This window comes from Pteropus medius, unplaced genomic scaffold (genome assembly GCF_902729225.1).
Source record: "Pteropus medius unplaced genomic scaffold, Ma_sr-lr_union100, whole genome shotgun sequence".
Lineage (NCBI taxonomy): Eukaryota > Metazoa > Chordata > Mammalia > Chiroptera > Pteropodidae > Pteropus > Pteropus medius.
This window is the reverse complement of record NW_024353787.1, coordinates 3,408,593-3,424,449: the sequence shown is the minus strand read 5'-3', so window position 1 is coordinate 3,424,449 and position 15,857 is coordinate 3,408,593. Positions and strand designations below refer to the sequence as shown.

General features: G+C 43.5%; 1 protein-coding gene across 2 annotated transcripts; it reads left to right on the top strand.

The window, feature by feature from the left end:
- Nucleotides 1-470: 470 nt before the first annotated feature.
- Nucleotides 471-8,222, top strand: GJA4 (gap junction protein alpha 4). 2 transcript variants are annotated; one of them, XM_039850985.1, is made up of 2 exons: nt 471-569; nt 1,665-8,222. In XM_039850985.1, exon 2 carries the CDS (start codon nt 1,682-1,684, stop codon nt 2,678-2,680), a length of 999 nt encoding a protein of 332 aa, XP_039706919.1. In that variant the 5' UTR covers nt 471-569; nt 1,665-1,681; the 3' UTR covers nt 2,681-8,222. The 2 variants fall into 2 exon arrangements, with proteins under 2 accessions (XP_039706919.1, XP_039706920.1); XM_039850986.1 differs by lacking the exon at nt 471-569 and adding an exon at nt 636-1,569.
- The last annotated feature ends 7,635 nt before the right edge of the window (nt 8,223-15,857 follow it).

Below are 15,857 nucleotides of genomic sequence, written 5' to 3'. Positions count from 1 at the left end.
AGGGGTCCATCAGAGTCTCTGAGAGGATTTAAAAGAAGCAATCTCTGTTGTGGCCCGCATCTAACTGTATCAAGCTACAGGATCTGGCACCAATCACGTCATGGAGCAGTCTCTCCGCCACACTCCCCCCCACCCCCATTCTCATCCCCGTCTGCCCATCCTCACAGCCCCTCAGGCCAGTTGCCCGGATCACCAAATTCTTGCTCTAATCCTTTCAAATCCACCGCCCTGAAAAACTTCATCTTGGAGAACTGTTCTATCTCCAGAGAAACGGGGCTAGGAGAGTTTACCACCTGGATGGAATATCAGTGGAGGAGGAGCGAACCCCCCTTCACCCCCTAACCCCGAAAGCCACCTCCCAGGCCCCATCCTTGAGAGTCGCTTGAAGGGAGTCGCCAGCTCTGAAAAGCTCCCCGCTGCCCTCCCGCGGGTTTCCTGCCCCCGCCCCGCCCCGTCGTGCTATTTAAAGCTTCCCACCAGGCGCGGTCGAGCAGGGCTCCCGCGAGCACCACTCGGGCCAACGCAGTCGTGCGTCCCCACCGCCACCTGGGCCGCCTGGCAGGCAGGCGGTGAGTTGTGCTTGGGAGTGGCAGGTGGGGGGAGGGGAAGGCGCCACCTGTCAGGGGCTGAGGGTTGCTGCGGGAAGGAGTGGGGCGGACAGGGGGTGAACCACCGCATGAGCACTCAGCCAGCCTGCCTGTGGCCAGGTTCTGCGCTAAGCCAGGTTCCTATCTTCTTTCATTGTGTCCTTACAACCCCAGAAGGCAGAAATATTATTTCTGTTTTACACGAGAGGAGATCGAGGTGCTGAGAAGTCATCACTTAATTTAAGCAACGTCCCAGTTTGTATAAGGGACCAGGATTGGAACCCAGGTCTGGTTCCAGAGCAGGGCTCCAAACTGCTTTGCTCCCCTTCCCTTCCCTTCCGTCCCCCGACTCCCGCTGCCCCCAAGATGCTCTGGGAACTTTAGCCTGTGCCTCCACCCTGCTATGACAATTCAAGAGTCCAGAATTTAGCAACAACAGCTTAGGGGATGTGTGGGAGCAGGGCAGGAGGGATGGAAAAATGGGACAGGATCAAGCATCCATATTTAAGTTGCAGGGGTCATTACTGCTGGCAGGTGGAGCTAATGCAAGGTGCTGCCTTTAAGGTCTAACACGCCTCCTACCACAAGCTCAAAGGTCAGAGTAAGATGAGGAGGGGAGCAGGGACTGAAGGCTTTGGGCCCCCTGGGAAGCTGAAGATAGCACCACCACTCCCCTTTGTCGGGACAGCCTGTCCTAGGCAGAAAGGAGGAGGGGCATATCAGGGCTTTGTGACCTTGGATAAATTCTCTGTTCCCATAGGCTCAGGAGCCTCAACTTGATCCAGATCTTTTGGGACTGTGGTCATCCTGGGACTGCAGCCGGGAACAATAGGGATACAGATATGTAACTAGACAGGACCCTAGTTGTACCCTTGTCAGAGCTTAGCAGCCATCGTCCAGAGATCTGCTTTCGGTCCTGACAACCCTACTGGGTGTGAGCCCTCAGGCCAATCCCTTCCCTTCCTTGAGCCTCAGTTTCTCTGTAGGTAAATAGGTTGTGGCTGACCTCCTTGTAGGCTTGTTGCTAGGACAGCCGAGAAGGATGCCATGCTGATAGTTTCCTCTCTCTCCCTGCAGACGGAGGCCCAGGAGCCATGGGCGACTGGGGCTTCCTTGAGAAGCTGCTAGACCAGGTCCAGGAGCACTCGACTGTGGTGGGCAAGATCTGGCTGACAGTGCTCTTCATCTTCCGAATCCTCATCCTGGGCCTGGCCGGTGAGTCGGTGTGGGGCGATGAGCAGTCGGACTTCCAGTGTAATACAGCCCAGCCAGGCTGTACCAATGTCTGCTACGACCAGGCCTTCCCCATCTCCCACGTCCGCTACTGGGTGCTGCAGTTCCTCTTCGTCAGCACTCCCACCTTGATCTACCTGGGCCACGTCATTTACCTGTCTCGGCGTGAGGAGCGGCTGCGGCAGAAGGAGGGGGAGCTTCGGGCACTGCCGCACAAGGACCCACAAGTGGACCGGGCGTTGGCAGCCATAGAGCGTCAGATGGCCAAGATCTCAGTGGCAGAAGATGGTCGCATGCGAATCCGTGGGGCACTGATGGGCACCTATGTGGCCAGCGTGATCTGCAAGAGCATGCTAGAGGCAGGCTTCCTGTATGGCCAGTGGCGTCTCTATGGCTGGACCATGAAGCCTGTGTTTGTGTGCCATCGACTACCCTGCCCCCACCTCGTGGACTGCTACGTCTCACGCCCCACGGAGAAGACTATCTTTATCATCTTCATGCAGGTGGTCGGACTCATTTCCCTGCTCCTCAACCTGCTGGAGCTGGTGCACCTGCTGTCCCGCTACCTCATCCGGGGGCTAAGAGCCCGGCAGGGCCAGGATGCGCCTCCAGCCCAGGACACCACCTCAGAACCCTACGCTGACCAGGTCTTCTACCTCCCCATAGGCAAAGAGCCCTCCTCCGAGCCATGCCCCACCTACAGTGGGCTCTCATCCAGTGAGCAAAACTGGGCCAACCTCACTACGGAGGAGAGGCTGGCTTCTTCCAGGCCCCCCCTCTTCCCGGGCCTGTCCCCCCAGAGTAGCCGGAAGTCCCCCAGTAGCTCCACCTGCTCTGCTCCCAAGAAGCAGTATTTGTAGGGGCCTGGGGCTTAGGTCACCCAACAGTGGGGCCTGGCAAGTCCGGCTGCCTTGGGTGCCCTTTCTTTTAAGGATATGCAGAGATGACTGGGGCAGGGGAGTGGGTGGGTGTTTGCTGGCCAGAGGGCCACACAGTAGGTTGTTCTGGAACACCTGGGGTTTTTCTCATGACCAGAGGACAGCATGGTTTCCCCTCCAGAATGTGGCTTTGCCCCAGGTATAGACAGCTTGGGGTGCTCTTAGCCAAAGGTGTTATGGGCTCTCTGGCCTTTTACACTTGGTTCAGAGGGACTCGGAGCCAAGCTACGCCACCCCCACCATCGTGGAAGATTGTCCACCCGGGTCGTCCCCACGCCCTCTCCTCAGAGGAAAAGGCTGGTCGAGGCTGCTGGCTTGGCCTTGATCACACACACAGACAGAGCCTGTGCTGGATCTGGCCCTGTCAAAGGGACTGGTGTCTTGTTCTCATCACTCCTTCCTAGTTCCACTGTTTATGCTTATAAAATAAATAGGACTTGATCACAAGCTAGGTGTGTAGATTGATCACAAGCTGTCGTGATGTGAATCAGGGTGGGAGTTGGTACGGGGTTGGGGGGGTGCATTTGCTTTGCCCAGGCTTTCTTTTCTTTTCTGTACTGCATAATCTAATCTGTCTTTGGCCTCTGCAACCCCAACTCCAGCTGGCACCTTAAACCCTCAAACTCATACATCCTGCCTCTCAGCATCCTGAGTCCTAAATATTCTACTTTTTGAAATGCCTCAGGCACCATCCTCTTCTTCCCATCCCCACTGCCTCAGCCCCCTCAATCTGCCCATTAATCAGCGGCCAAAGCAGTGTTTGTCCCCATCCTTCCCCATGGCCATCCAGTGCCCCATGCACTGTGCTTCCTTACTGAACACTATGCTCCTGAAGCCTGCCTGCCAGCCAAGCCCTTCAAAGTCCAGCTCAGATGGTCCCTGCACCTCATCCCACCTCCTCCTCTACTTGGGGAGGCAGGTTTGGATCACTTGCCCCGTCCTGCCTTGGCCCTTTCTAGTCTGCCCACCAGAAGGAGCAGCTCAAGGGCCTGTATCATATCTCTTTCCCATGTACCTAAAACTCACTCAGTGAGAACAGACAATGGCAGTATAGAGAGGTGGAAGGGACTGTGGAGGGTTCAAATCTTACCTCTGAGTCACAAAGGTTACAGGAAAAAAAACAATTGAACTGGATCTTGACCAGTTAATATGAGTTATCTAGGGAGGGGAAGGAGACATTGAGTATTTGGGCAGAGAGAACAGTTGTGCAAAGACGTGGAGAAGGGGAAGGGTCAGGGGTGTTGAGGGTGGTGCTTAGGACCCGAGCAGCCTTCTAGGAAAAGGGAGGAATAGCTGGGGTTGAGCTCAGTGTTGGTAGAGTTGACCTTCCATGTGGACGGTGATCCAGGTAGAGGCCCTCGGAGACAAGATGGTTGTCCTCCCCTACCCAGGAAGATCTGGGGCTTAGAAGGGGGAATGGGGTCCATCTCACATGGCCACATACTTCTCTTTGAGAGCCTTTACAGCAGGTTGGCAACTTGTCCCCTCTCCCATCAAGACAGGTTTCCGAAACTCCAGCTCTGTATCCCTCTCCCCGGACAGAAGTCATTCACTCACTACTTACCCATCAAGTCTGGGTGCTCAGCCTTGTAAGTTACCAGCCCTCTTACTCTTCCAGCTTTAGTCCCCTGAATTCCTGAGATCCAATAGATTAGCCTCCTGATGCTTCCCCAAACTCACCCGGTATGTTCCCACCCTTCTCCTTGGCCAATGTGGAGTGCCTCTTCCTCCACGCTTCCAAACCCCATCAGTCCTTTAAACACTACTGTACTGTGGAAAAGGCAGAGCCTGAATGCAGAAGAAAGAGTAAGGTGAGCTTTGACATCAGAGGGTCCTCAATTTAAATGCTGCCTCTAATGTGTACAAAGCCAAGTATTCTTAAGTCAATCATTTTACCGTTCTGAGTCTATTTTCTCATCTCTAAAATGCAGATAACATTGCCTGCCTCTCGAGTGACAAGAAATAAAAATAAGAGAAAGTATATGAGTGTGCCTGGATCCTAGTACTCATGCAATAAAATTGAACTCAACTTCTCCAGCAAGGGCATCATGGTTGCTTCCTCCAGGAAGCCCTCCCTGACTTCTTCAGCTAGTCGCCAGTGATGATCTTTACCTCTCAGGAATCTGGACCACTGCTTTGTATGAGTCTATTTCACCTCCTCAGTGAGTCTCTAAGAATTGCCAGAGAAATATTTTTATCCCCATGGGCCTAGCCCTGCATTCACTTTGGTTGTAAAATGAGTTAGACTGGCAGAAAGTAGGCTGTTCACACATTGGAAGGGCATGATCCAGGAGGCTGAGGTCCTCTTCTAAGGGATTTGACCCCAGCCAGGGCGAGAGGCCAGATCTGTTGGTTAGAAGTTGGTATCTTAGAGCCAGCCACACCTGATATTCCCTGGGAGCCTACCTTTCTGGTATTCTCTACCTGTTCTGACTTGCAAAGGTGGGAAAAAACAGGTTTAGGTGAGTGAGGGGGGCATCCTTCCCCTCCCTCAAAGCTCACCAACTTTTGGTGTTGGGGCTGGGGTCAGTCCAGGGCCCAGGGACTTGGACTTTTGGCAAGGTTGGGTTTGGGTCCTAGACTACTGGCCACACAAACATAAGGGCAAATGGGCTGGAGGGTTAAGGGTGAGGATAGTGTAGTGGGGATGGGACCACACAAAGTGGAGTGGGGGGCAGTGCAGTAGGGTGAAGACTTATGCCATGAGGTGTGGCTGTAGCTCTCTCCCACCTGTTCATTTCCTAGCTGTTGTAACACAGCACCACAGACTGTCACTTCTGTGACAGACATTGATTCTTATAGTTCTGGAGGCTGAAAGTCCTACATCAAGGTGTTTGCAGGGTTAGCTCCTCCTGAGGGCTGTGAGGGAGAATCTGTTCTGTGCCTCTCTCCTAGCTTCTGGTGAGCTGCTGGCAATTTTTAGCATGGCTTGGCTTATAAAAGCATTTCCCCCATCTCTGCCTCCATTTTCACATGGCATTCTCCGTGTGGTGTGTGTCCAAATTTCTTCTTTTTATAAAGACACAAGCCATATCAGGTTAGGGCCACCCTAATGACTTTATTTTAACTAGATCACCTCTGTAAAGTCTCTACTTCCAAAAAAGGTCACATTCTGAGGTACTGGGGGTTAGGACTTCAACATACCATTGGGGGGCACAATTCAACACATACCACCACCCCACCAGCCCCACCTTACCTCCAAGCACTTGTGGGGGGAGGCCAAGGAGAACATTAAGTATGTATTAGCCTCAAGCATCTCCTCGATAATGTGGCCTGGATGGAACACAGCTCACTTCTTCCTTTACCTCCTTTGTCCTCCCACCAGCCTGTCCCCCACGCCACCAAAATCTAAATTGGGAACAGGCAACTCTCAGTCACAAAAAGGGCCATAGGAGACTTGGCTCCTGCCTCCCATCCCTCATACTCACTTGACTACGCTCCTTTCCCCTCTCTGGGCCTCAGTTTCCCCATTGTGAAATAGAAGGGTTGAATGAGAAATAGGTATGTGGCAATTGGGTATAAGGAGCATTGCATGGAGTAACTTGTCACTAATCATTGATCCGAAGCTCACAGGTGATATGCTATTTTTCGTGAATCAGAACAGATTCAAGATTATTTCTACAATAGGATAAATCCCAGTCACTTGAATTTACATTGCGTTCCTCAGTAGAAAAAAAGGGATGGGGTTATGTGGAGTGCACTGGGAATTCCGCATAACCCAAGGTCATCTTATCTGTGATCCATGGAGGCATGTGAACATTTCGGGCCATGTATAAACAAAGCAGAGAGCTGTAGGGCTGAGTGACGTCAAAACCTCTTCCCAATCGAATGTGCTAGCTCACTGACCACTGGGTTGCTGACCTCATGATTTTCCCACTGACTTTCAGTACCTTGACTGGGGGGTCCTTCATTTCCTTTTCACACAAATCTCAGCATGACCACTGATGTTTGCAAGAAGAGGAAGCCATCACAGGACTGTTGGAACTTCTTTCTCCACCTTACAGCTTCTCCCACTAGCCTTGACTGACCCCAAGCACCACACGAGGCTTAACTATTCTGCTCTTCCCAAACAAGCACTGCAGCCACACGCAGACAGCCACCAGGCCTGTCCAGAACTTGCTCTTTTCCTGTCCCTCCGGCTGACTCTGGTTTTCAGAAGCCTCTGGCCAACCTGCCCTTTGTCTACTTTCCTCTTAAGATGTGTTACTCTCCCCTGGGTGCTAGACATGATGGGAATCCAGATCATCACCTCTCTTACCTCAAAACTTCTACCTCTATTAATAATGCAATTTAAGATTACATTAACTTTTCTATTTTCTTCTTCTCTTTTGCATATGTAGAAATTTTTATTCGGATTATAAAGGTAATGCATGACCATTATAAACAATGAGATCTCACCATCCAGGGTAACATTTGTTAATATTCAGAAGTAATTCCTTCCAGCCTGTTCCATGCATATTTTTAAATAAAATCAGAGTAAAGGTGTATCTGTAATTTCATATCCCGTTTTTTCATTTTACATTAAATCATAAGCCTTTCTCCTGTGTCATCGGGTATCTTTGGAAATATCACTCATTGGCTTTATCGTATGACTTTAACATTGTCTACTTAAACATGATCCTAATATTGCGTTTTTAGATCGTTCACAATTATCCTTTATTATAAACTGTACTGTGGTGTAAATGCCTGTGCTTAAATGTTTTTCAAAAGTGCCTATTTCCTTAAAAGAAAGACATTCCAAGAAGTGAAATTAGGTCAAAAGGTATGAAATTTTAAATTTCAAAAGTTAGGGGCTTTTTCTGATTATGAAAGTAATTCATTATGGATGAATCAGAAGTGTAGAAAAGCACAAGCAAATTACAAGAAGTGAAGGCACCAACTACTTCTGAGAGTGGGAGAGAAGGTGGAGCTGAAAACAGAAATGCTGACTGATAGCAGCCGGCCCCCCAGATCCCCCCCTCCATCCTGAGCATATGGGTGACCACCCTTCTCCCACCACGTGGAGGGATGGGAGCTTATTCCCTGGAGAAGATTAAACAGAGATGGATGGAGAAACACCATGCACAGTAGAGAGTGGGAGTACCATAAAGAACATAGAGGAATTAAGTGAGAATTCACATACCGAAAGGTGACTCTCAGCCTTCTCCCCACACTTGGTTCCCAGAATGCTGGCTGATAGATAAGGCTATAAAAAGAGGATCTGATCTAGACTGTAGGTTGTGGAAGGCTGCCTTGAGGAGCTGAGCTTTAGCACTTGAAAGGTGAAGAGGAATGACCCAGGGAAGAGCTGGGAAGAACATACCAGGCAGAGGGAACAGCATGCTCCAAGGCTCTGAAGAAGGAAGGGGCTCAGTATATTTGTTGCTCAGGATTGTTTTTGATATGAACGGAAAGATGCTTTCCAGATAAAATTACTTGTATGTTCAATAGCATTGTATGAAAGTGCCCATTTCAAGGCACCCATACCTGCATTATTAAAATTTTTTACTTTCTTTGTTTATTAATTATTGTGTAGGTAAAAAATATATATATGATATCATCTTTCAATGCATAAGCATTGATCACTAGTGAGACTAGTAATATATATATATACTTCCTCAGCACTCATGTTTCTTCTGTACATGTTTTTTGCCCGTTTTTCTCTCAGGTTTTAGTGTTTATTTATACAAATAACTTATTTGTATAAGTTATTTATCAATTTATATAAGCTCTTTATAGAGCTCTTTTATCTCTATGTAAAGATAAAACTCTTTCTCTGGCATATTTGTTATAAAAAATTTCTCAGTGTGTTATTTTGTCCTTTTTAATTTCTATGTAGTCAAATTTATCAAGTTTTTCCTTTCTAATAATTTTATGCCTATACTGTTTCCCCCTTTCTAAGATTATTTTTCATCTTATATATTTAATATTTTCATCTGTCTTGAACATAATAGGAGACAAATAAATAATTGTTAAGTAAATAAAAGAATGAACAAGTAAATTAATTTTATCACATAATGTAAGGTAAAGTGCTTTTTCCCCCAGTGACTAATGATTCCAGCAACGTTTACTGAATAATCCTTCCTATACTAATTTATGTTATCAGCTTGACCATATACTTCATTTTTATACATAAAACAGTCTATTTCTGGACTAGCTAGGATTCTAATCCGTTGATCTATAATTGGTATGATATTATCACTCCTTTAATTAGTGTAGCTATGTAACACATTTTAATATCTAGTAGAATACATTCTCCCCTTTTTATTTTTACTTTTATTGAGAATCCTGGAAGCCAGGTATATATTCTCTAGACAGGTGTTTAGAAGTCTTCTCAGTGGATTCTGACAGACCAAAAAGAGACCTAAAGATATGGGCTCTAGGGAACCCCTCCAAGGAAATAGAGAGCTGGATGGCCATGCAATGAAGAACATAGTCATGAGGTCCCACCCATTTACTCAAAGCTTTTAGTGACCCTCTCTTAGATATGAGACCATGGCCAAGGGTCAGGGCATTTAAACAAAGTATATGTAAGAGTCTGAATCAAAGAATAGATATACATAATCTCTGTTTTTTAGAGAAATAGAGATTATATATGGAGAATAAAACATTTTTAAAGCTATTAATGCTTTCCTCAAAAAGAAAAAAAAAGAGTATTATCATATAATATCACTTATATGTGGGATATAAACCTAAAAGCAACAAATGAGCAGGACAAACAAACAGAGACTCATGGACATGGACTATAGGCTAGTGGTTGCAGAAGACTAGAGACTAGTAGGTTACTAGTGGGGTGGGGAGGGGAGGAGGTAGACTGAGTAAAGGGGGTCAAATATAGGGTTTAGGGGGAGGGTGAAGTGGGTAAAGGGGATCAAATATATGGTAGCTGAAAGAAACTGGACTTTGGGTGGTAAACACACAATAGCATATAAAGATGTCAAATGATAACGTACACCTGAAAATTATATAATTGTATTAACCAATGCTACCCTAATAAACTTAATTTTTTTAAAAAAAGTATTATGTCCATGAAATAAGATGATGCTATAAGAAAGAAATATGCAAAGGAAACAACAAAATCAAGTTCTTGGAAAGTAAAAACATGATAGCAGAATTGAAAACTTCAATAAAAATTTAGAAGATAGCTATGCAAACCTCCAGAAAACAGTAAAAGACAAAGCATAGACATCAGAAAATATTTTTTAAAAATCAATTAGAAGACAAGTCAAGGAAGTCCAACTAATAGAAGTTCTAGAAAGGAGGAACAGAAAAAATAGGAGTGAGATTAGAGAAAATTCTAGATTGAGAGGGCCACTGAGTATCCAGCCCAATAGGTCCACACTACTGAAAATTTTCAGAACACTAGAGACAAAGAGATGAGTTTACAAGTTTTCAAAGAGAGAACATCGTTCCACATACGGTCTCAAGAATCAGAATGGAATAACAATTTGCAACAATATTGGAAGCTATAACATTCTGAGGAAAGTGATTTTCAACCTGGGATTCTATACCCAGGCTAATGACCAATTAAAGTGTGAAGATGGACTATATGCTCTGCAATTGTTTTGATAGCATTATTCCTTGAAGATTTAAATAAACTTTTCTGTAAAGCTATCTGCACTCACTGCCTTTTTTACATCATTCTTTAAAATTTTTTTCACTGTCTTCCATAATATTTGTCCATTCAATTTTTCTTCTTCGTGAATCTATCTTAGTAATTTATATTTCCCCACCAAAAAAAACAAAAAAAATTCCCATGTGAATTAAGAGTTTGGACAGCCTTATGTCATCAAACCATATATTCTCAGTTTGCTTACACTTCAACTAAAAGCCCTAAGTAAAATTGTTCTTGGGCTTCTTCGCATGCAATGTGGAGGCGTTTTGTAAACAAGGTTATCCTAGTTTGCTAAAACAAATTGGAAAGCTTTTCAGCTAAATCCCTGAGCCTCTTACATGTGGGCTGCCACTAAGCTATTTCTAAGCATGAGCTTATGTAATTGAGAATTTGGGCAATAAAAGTGACAAAGTTGACATCTGTACCAGTGAAATGCCATCATGTCCATGTCAGCCCATTGCTCCAGCTGACAAGAACCACCCTCTTAAATCTAGATTCTGTCATCCACAGCATTAGCCACTCTTAGCTTCAATAAATTAGATTTATTGAATTAGATAAATCTGAGTTTAATGCAATTAAGTGGCCTTCCTAGGTCTGTATATTTGGAATCTTTGTTAAGTGCAAAAAGATACAATTTCTAAAAGGCCATACATATCTCTTGCTCTACCCCGCTCCACAGGAGGAGAGGCAGCAGAGCAAAGTATCACAGAGAACCTGAAGGTATGGAGGACCTGATTACCTAGGCCACGTGCTAAGCTCAGGGAACCTCACAGCTCAGCTGTGACCCAGAGTAATCTCTGAAACTAGAAACAGGAACTCGATGGTAGAGGGAGGGTAAATTCTTATAAGGGAATGAGAAACAGACACAGGAAGTCAAGCCCAGCACAAGAGCCCATAAAACTTCCCAAGATGAGATGCCCACATGGTAGGTTAAAACCATAGTTGCACAAGCCAAGCTTTAGTCATGAGAAGAACGATCTTTGCCTTACAGTAGTTGGTCTTTGCTGAGAACAGAATGCAGTAAGCCGAGGAGCCCAGGATGGCTTTCCAGGATTGGCTCTAGAGAGGCCTTCAAGACTGAGATGACAGCAGGGAGTGTCAGAGCCAGACATACCTGGTGCAGAGAAAATGAGGGGACAGACCAAGACTGAGGAGGACTCTACCAATCCAGCAGCGACATCAGTGGGAGTTTTGACATTGTTTCCAAATGAGGTTATACATACAATTGTGTTTTAGCACGTGTGTTAAAAAGCATTCAAAATTCACATATCTGAAATATACCACAATTTTGTGTTTAAAAGCATTCAATATTCACATACTTGAAATATACCACAATTATGTGTTTAAAAGCACTCAATATTCACATATTTGAAATATACCACAATTTTTGTAATTCTGTCCATACAATTCTTTACTATTTAGCATAGCAAGAGTCTCAAGAAATGAAAGTAGCCCAAGCTTTTCAACATGGGAAAGGCTTTGAAGAGAGCTAGAAACCTGAACCAAGGATTTTGACAGCCTGGGTTTCTAGGTCTTCTCTATTAGACCATAAGTTCCCTGAGTCCTGGACTATGCATCCTCAATATTTAGAATCAGGAATCAGGAAAATGGATACAATAAGGTTTGTGGAATTTGATTGAACTGAACTCAAAGATTCTGACAGCATTCATCAGAGAACCCTTTCAAAAGAGTAAAGTTCATGAGCTTATTTGCAGAATGTGAAGATACATCCCTGGAGCCTGGGGCAGGGATAGAGGAAAATGGGGCAAGCAGAGACCCAGGCAGATAAGAGAAATATCTTCTCTGGGGTTTGACGTTTCTACCTAAGACTCTCCAGGATGTGCTGCCAAGACACAAGGCAGCTAGAGGTGAGCCCAGTGGTATGATGGTGTCTTATTCAGCTAGGGCTGCTATAACAAAGTACCATAAAGTGAGTGACTTAAACAGTAGACATTTATTTCTCACCGTTCTGGAGATCGAAAGTTGGAAATGAGAATGCCAGAATGATGGGATTCTGGGGAGAACTCTCTTCTTGCTTTCTCTACTTGATGGGACTGTCGGTGAGGGGCAAGGAAGCAAGCCCTCTCTCGTTTCTTGTTATAAGGTCACAAATCCCATCATGAGGTCTCCACCCTCAGGACTTAATCACCTCCCAAAGACTCAATCTCCAAATACCATCATCTTAGGTATGAAAGTTTCAACATAAGAATTCTTAGGGTTTAGTGCATAGCAGATTGTGAGTACCCAGGGACTACAGAATCCAAGAACATGGTAGGACGTGTCCAGTTACAATAACTCCAGCTGAGGAGTACTAAGCAAACCATTTCAATACTGGGATCTTGGCTGGGGTTTGCCTTCTGTAGATCCTGTCCAAGTCCAGTTCTCAGCCTTCTGGGTCAATTCTACAAGTTATCTATTACATTTTCAATTAAATTCTTTTTCTGTTTAAATTAGTCATAATTCATTTCTATTGCTTTCAACCAAGAGTCTTGACAAAGCCTGTATAATTCTCTGACACACTCCATAGATGTCATCACCTTATCATTGGTTATAATGTTAACCAGAACAGAGCCCTGAGGTAGGCCACTAGAGCCCTTCCCTCATTCATATTTCCCAAGCTTTGGAAAACCACACTTGATTAACACTTCAGAAAATGTAACTCAATCTATGAGGCCAGCAATAGCATAATACCAAAATCAGACAAAGACATTATGTAAGAAAAATACAGACCAGTATCGTTCATAAAGGAAGAAAGGAAGGAAGGAGGGAGGGAAAGAAGGAAGGAAGAAAAGTAAGAAAAAAGGAAGGGAGAGAGAAAGGAGAGAAGTGAGAGAGAGAAGAGAGGAGAAAGAGAGAAGGAAGATAGGGAGGGAGAGGGAGAGAGAGAAAAATGAAAGGAATGCATTAGACCAATACCGCTCATGAACATAGACACAAAAGTCTCTAACAAAAGTTTAAGGATATAGAAAAAAGATAATACATTATGATGACATGGGCATTGTTCCATAAATATAAGACTGGTGTAACATTAGAATGTCAAAACGACATGATCATTTCAAGAAATGCAAAAAAAAAAAAAGCATTTAATAAATTTCAACACGTATTGATGATTAAAAACTCTCAGTAACCTAAGAATAGAAGAGAACTTCTTCAATCTAATAGAATTTCTACAGAAAATCTATAGCTAACACCATATTTAATCATGAATTAGGCAAGGAAGTCTGATCTCCCCACTTTTATTCAACATTTTACTGGCCAATACAATGAGGTAAGATAAAAAAAGGCAAACATCTTTATAAAGAAAGAAGTCAAATTGTCTTTATTCTCAGACATAATTCTTTGGGAAATCCTAAGGAATCTACGATAAAAAGATACTAGAACTAATAAGTGAATTTGGTGAGATCTCAACTTACAAGGTCAATATACAAAAGTCAACTTTATCTTTATATACTACAAAGAATAATTGGAATTTTTAAAATACTATCTGCAATAACATCAAAACTATGAAAAACTAGGAATCAATTCAACAAAATGTGCAAGATCTGTACTCTGAAAACTACAATGCATTGTGGACAGAAATTAAAGAAGATCTAAATAAACAAAAGATATACCATGTTCATGGATAATAAGACGCATTGTTTTTAAGATGTCAATTCCTCTGAAATTGATTTATAGATTAAACACAACATAAGTTAAATACAATATAGATTAAATACAATCATGATCACGATCTCATTAGGCTTTTTGGTCCCTGACAAAAGTCCTTTACAAAAGTCTAGGGTTATAGAGAAAAGATCATTCATTATGATGACATAGAAATTGACTAGCTGATTCTAAACTTATATAAAAAGGCAACGGATCTAGAAAACAAATTATGTTGGAGGACTGATTGTTTTCAAGACTTACTATAAAACCTCTATAATGAAAGGTGCGGTATTGGTACAAGGATAGACATATAGATCAGTAGAACAAAATAGAAAGTACAGAAATAGACTTACACATATTTTTGATGAAGATGCCAAGGTAAATAAGTAGAGAAAGGATAGTTTTGTCATCAAACGGTGCTGGAACATTGGACATAAAGGGGGGGGTGGGGTGGGGAGAAGGAACCTGAGCTCTTACCTGACACCATACACAAAAATTGTAGGTCGAAAATCTAAACATGAGAACCAATAATATAAAACTTCTAGAAGTAAAAAAAAAAAAGAGAAATTCTTGAGTTGGGTAAAGATTTGTGAACTTGGATTAGGTAGTTTTCTTAGATAGAACACAAAAAGCACAAGTCATAGAAGGAAAAAATTGATAAATGGGACTTTATCAAAAGCGATAACTTAAATACATGAAAAGATATTCAAAAATATTAGTAATTAAGGAAATGCAAATTTCCTTAATGAAGTACCACTACAAAATGAAATACCACTATAAAAACCACTAGAAAGGCTAAAATGAAAAAGACCGATCATACCAACAACATAGATGAATCTCAAAAACATATTAAGTGAAAAAAACAAACACAAAGACAATAAACTATATGATTCCATTTATATGAAATTCTAGAAAAGACAAAACTTCAATGAGGGAAAGCAGATCAATGGTTGCCAGTTTTGTGAACTGTAAAGTGGGGAGTCATCTCCATTAATACCTACTTCACAAGGTTGTTGCAAGAATTAAATGAAAATTAAATGAGATAACCTCTATAGGGAACTTAGTACAGTATCTTATCCATGGAAAGAGTTTAATAACTGTTAGTTGTATATTTTTAATCACTGATATTTTTCTGGCAGAGCTTACTAGGGCTCACACATATCATGTCCTTTTCTTCCTGGACACACACAGCTAGACCCCACTTCTAGTCTCGTTGCATCTAGGTAGTACCATGAAACTAGTTCTCACCAATAGAATGTGGTGAAAGCGTTATAAGTTACCTCTGGGCAAGGCAGTTAAGAGCAGGTTGCATCACTATGCTCTCTGTTTACTAGACAATAAAGAAGATCTAGCGGAGGACCCTGAGACTCTAGAAGATGATGGAACCACAACATGAAAAGAGCCTAGTTGGACTGTGAAATAAGCACAAAATAAACTTTTATTGTATTAAGCCATAAAAGTTGTTTTTTTATTATTGATATTGTTGTTACAGCATTAACCTACCTGACTAATCCAATATACATATATACTGTTGCTCTATCCTTATCCTTCCTACTCTGAACACTCTGAAGTACTCTGAGTACTTCCTACTCTGAAGTAAGGTTCAGAGAAGTTAAGTAACCTGCTAAAAGTCACACCGCCACCCGGTAGCAGAGCTAGAAATTAAGCCTGTTTCTATGTTTGATCTTTCAGCGATTTAGTCAACAAATGATTTCTGCCATTGGCTCTGTGCCAGGCCCTGTGCTGGGTCTGAAGACACAAAGATGCAGGGAAATAAAGTCCGCAGGGTGCTCACGGGAAACAGATCCATGACTCCTAGCTACAGCCCCAGGCAGAACCGTCGGAGCCTGTGCAAAGCAG

Bases quoted from the DNA above. Each gene is read 5' to 3' on its own strand.
- GJA4 (XM_039850985.1), top strand. From the start codon at position 1,682: ATGGGCGACTGGGGCTTCCTTGAGAAGCTGCTAGACCAGGTCCAGGAG.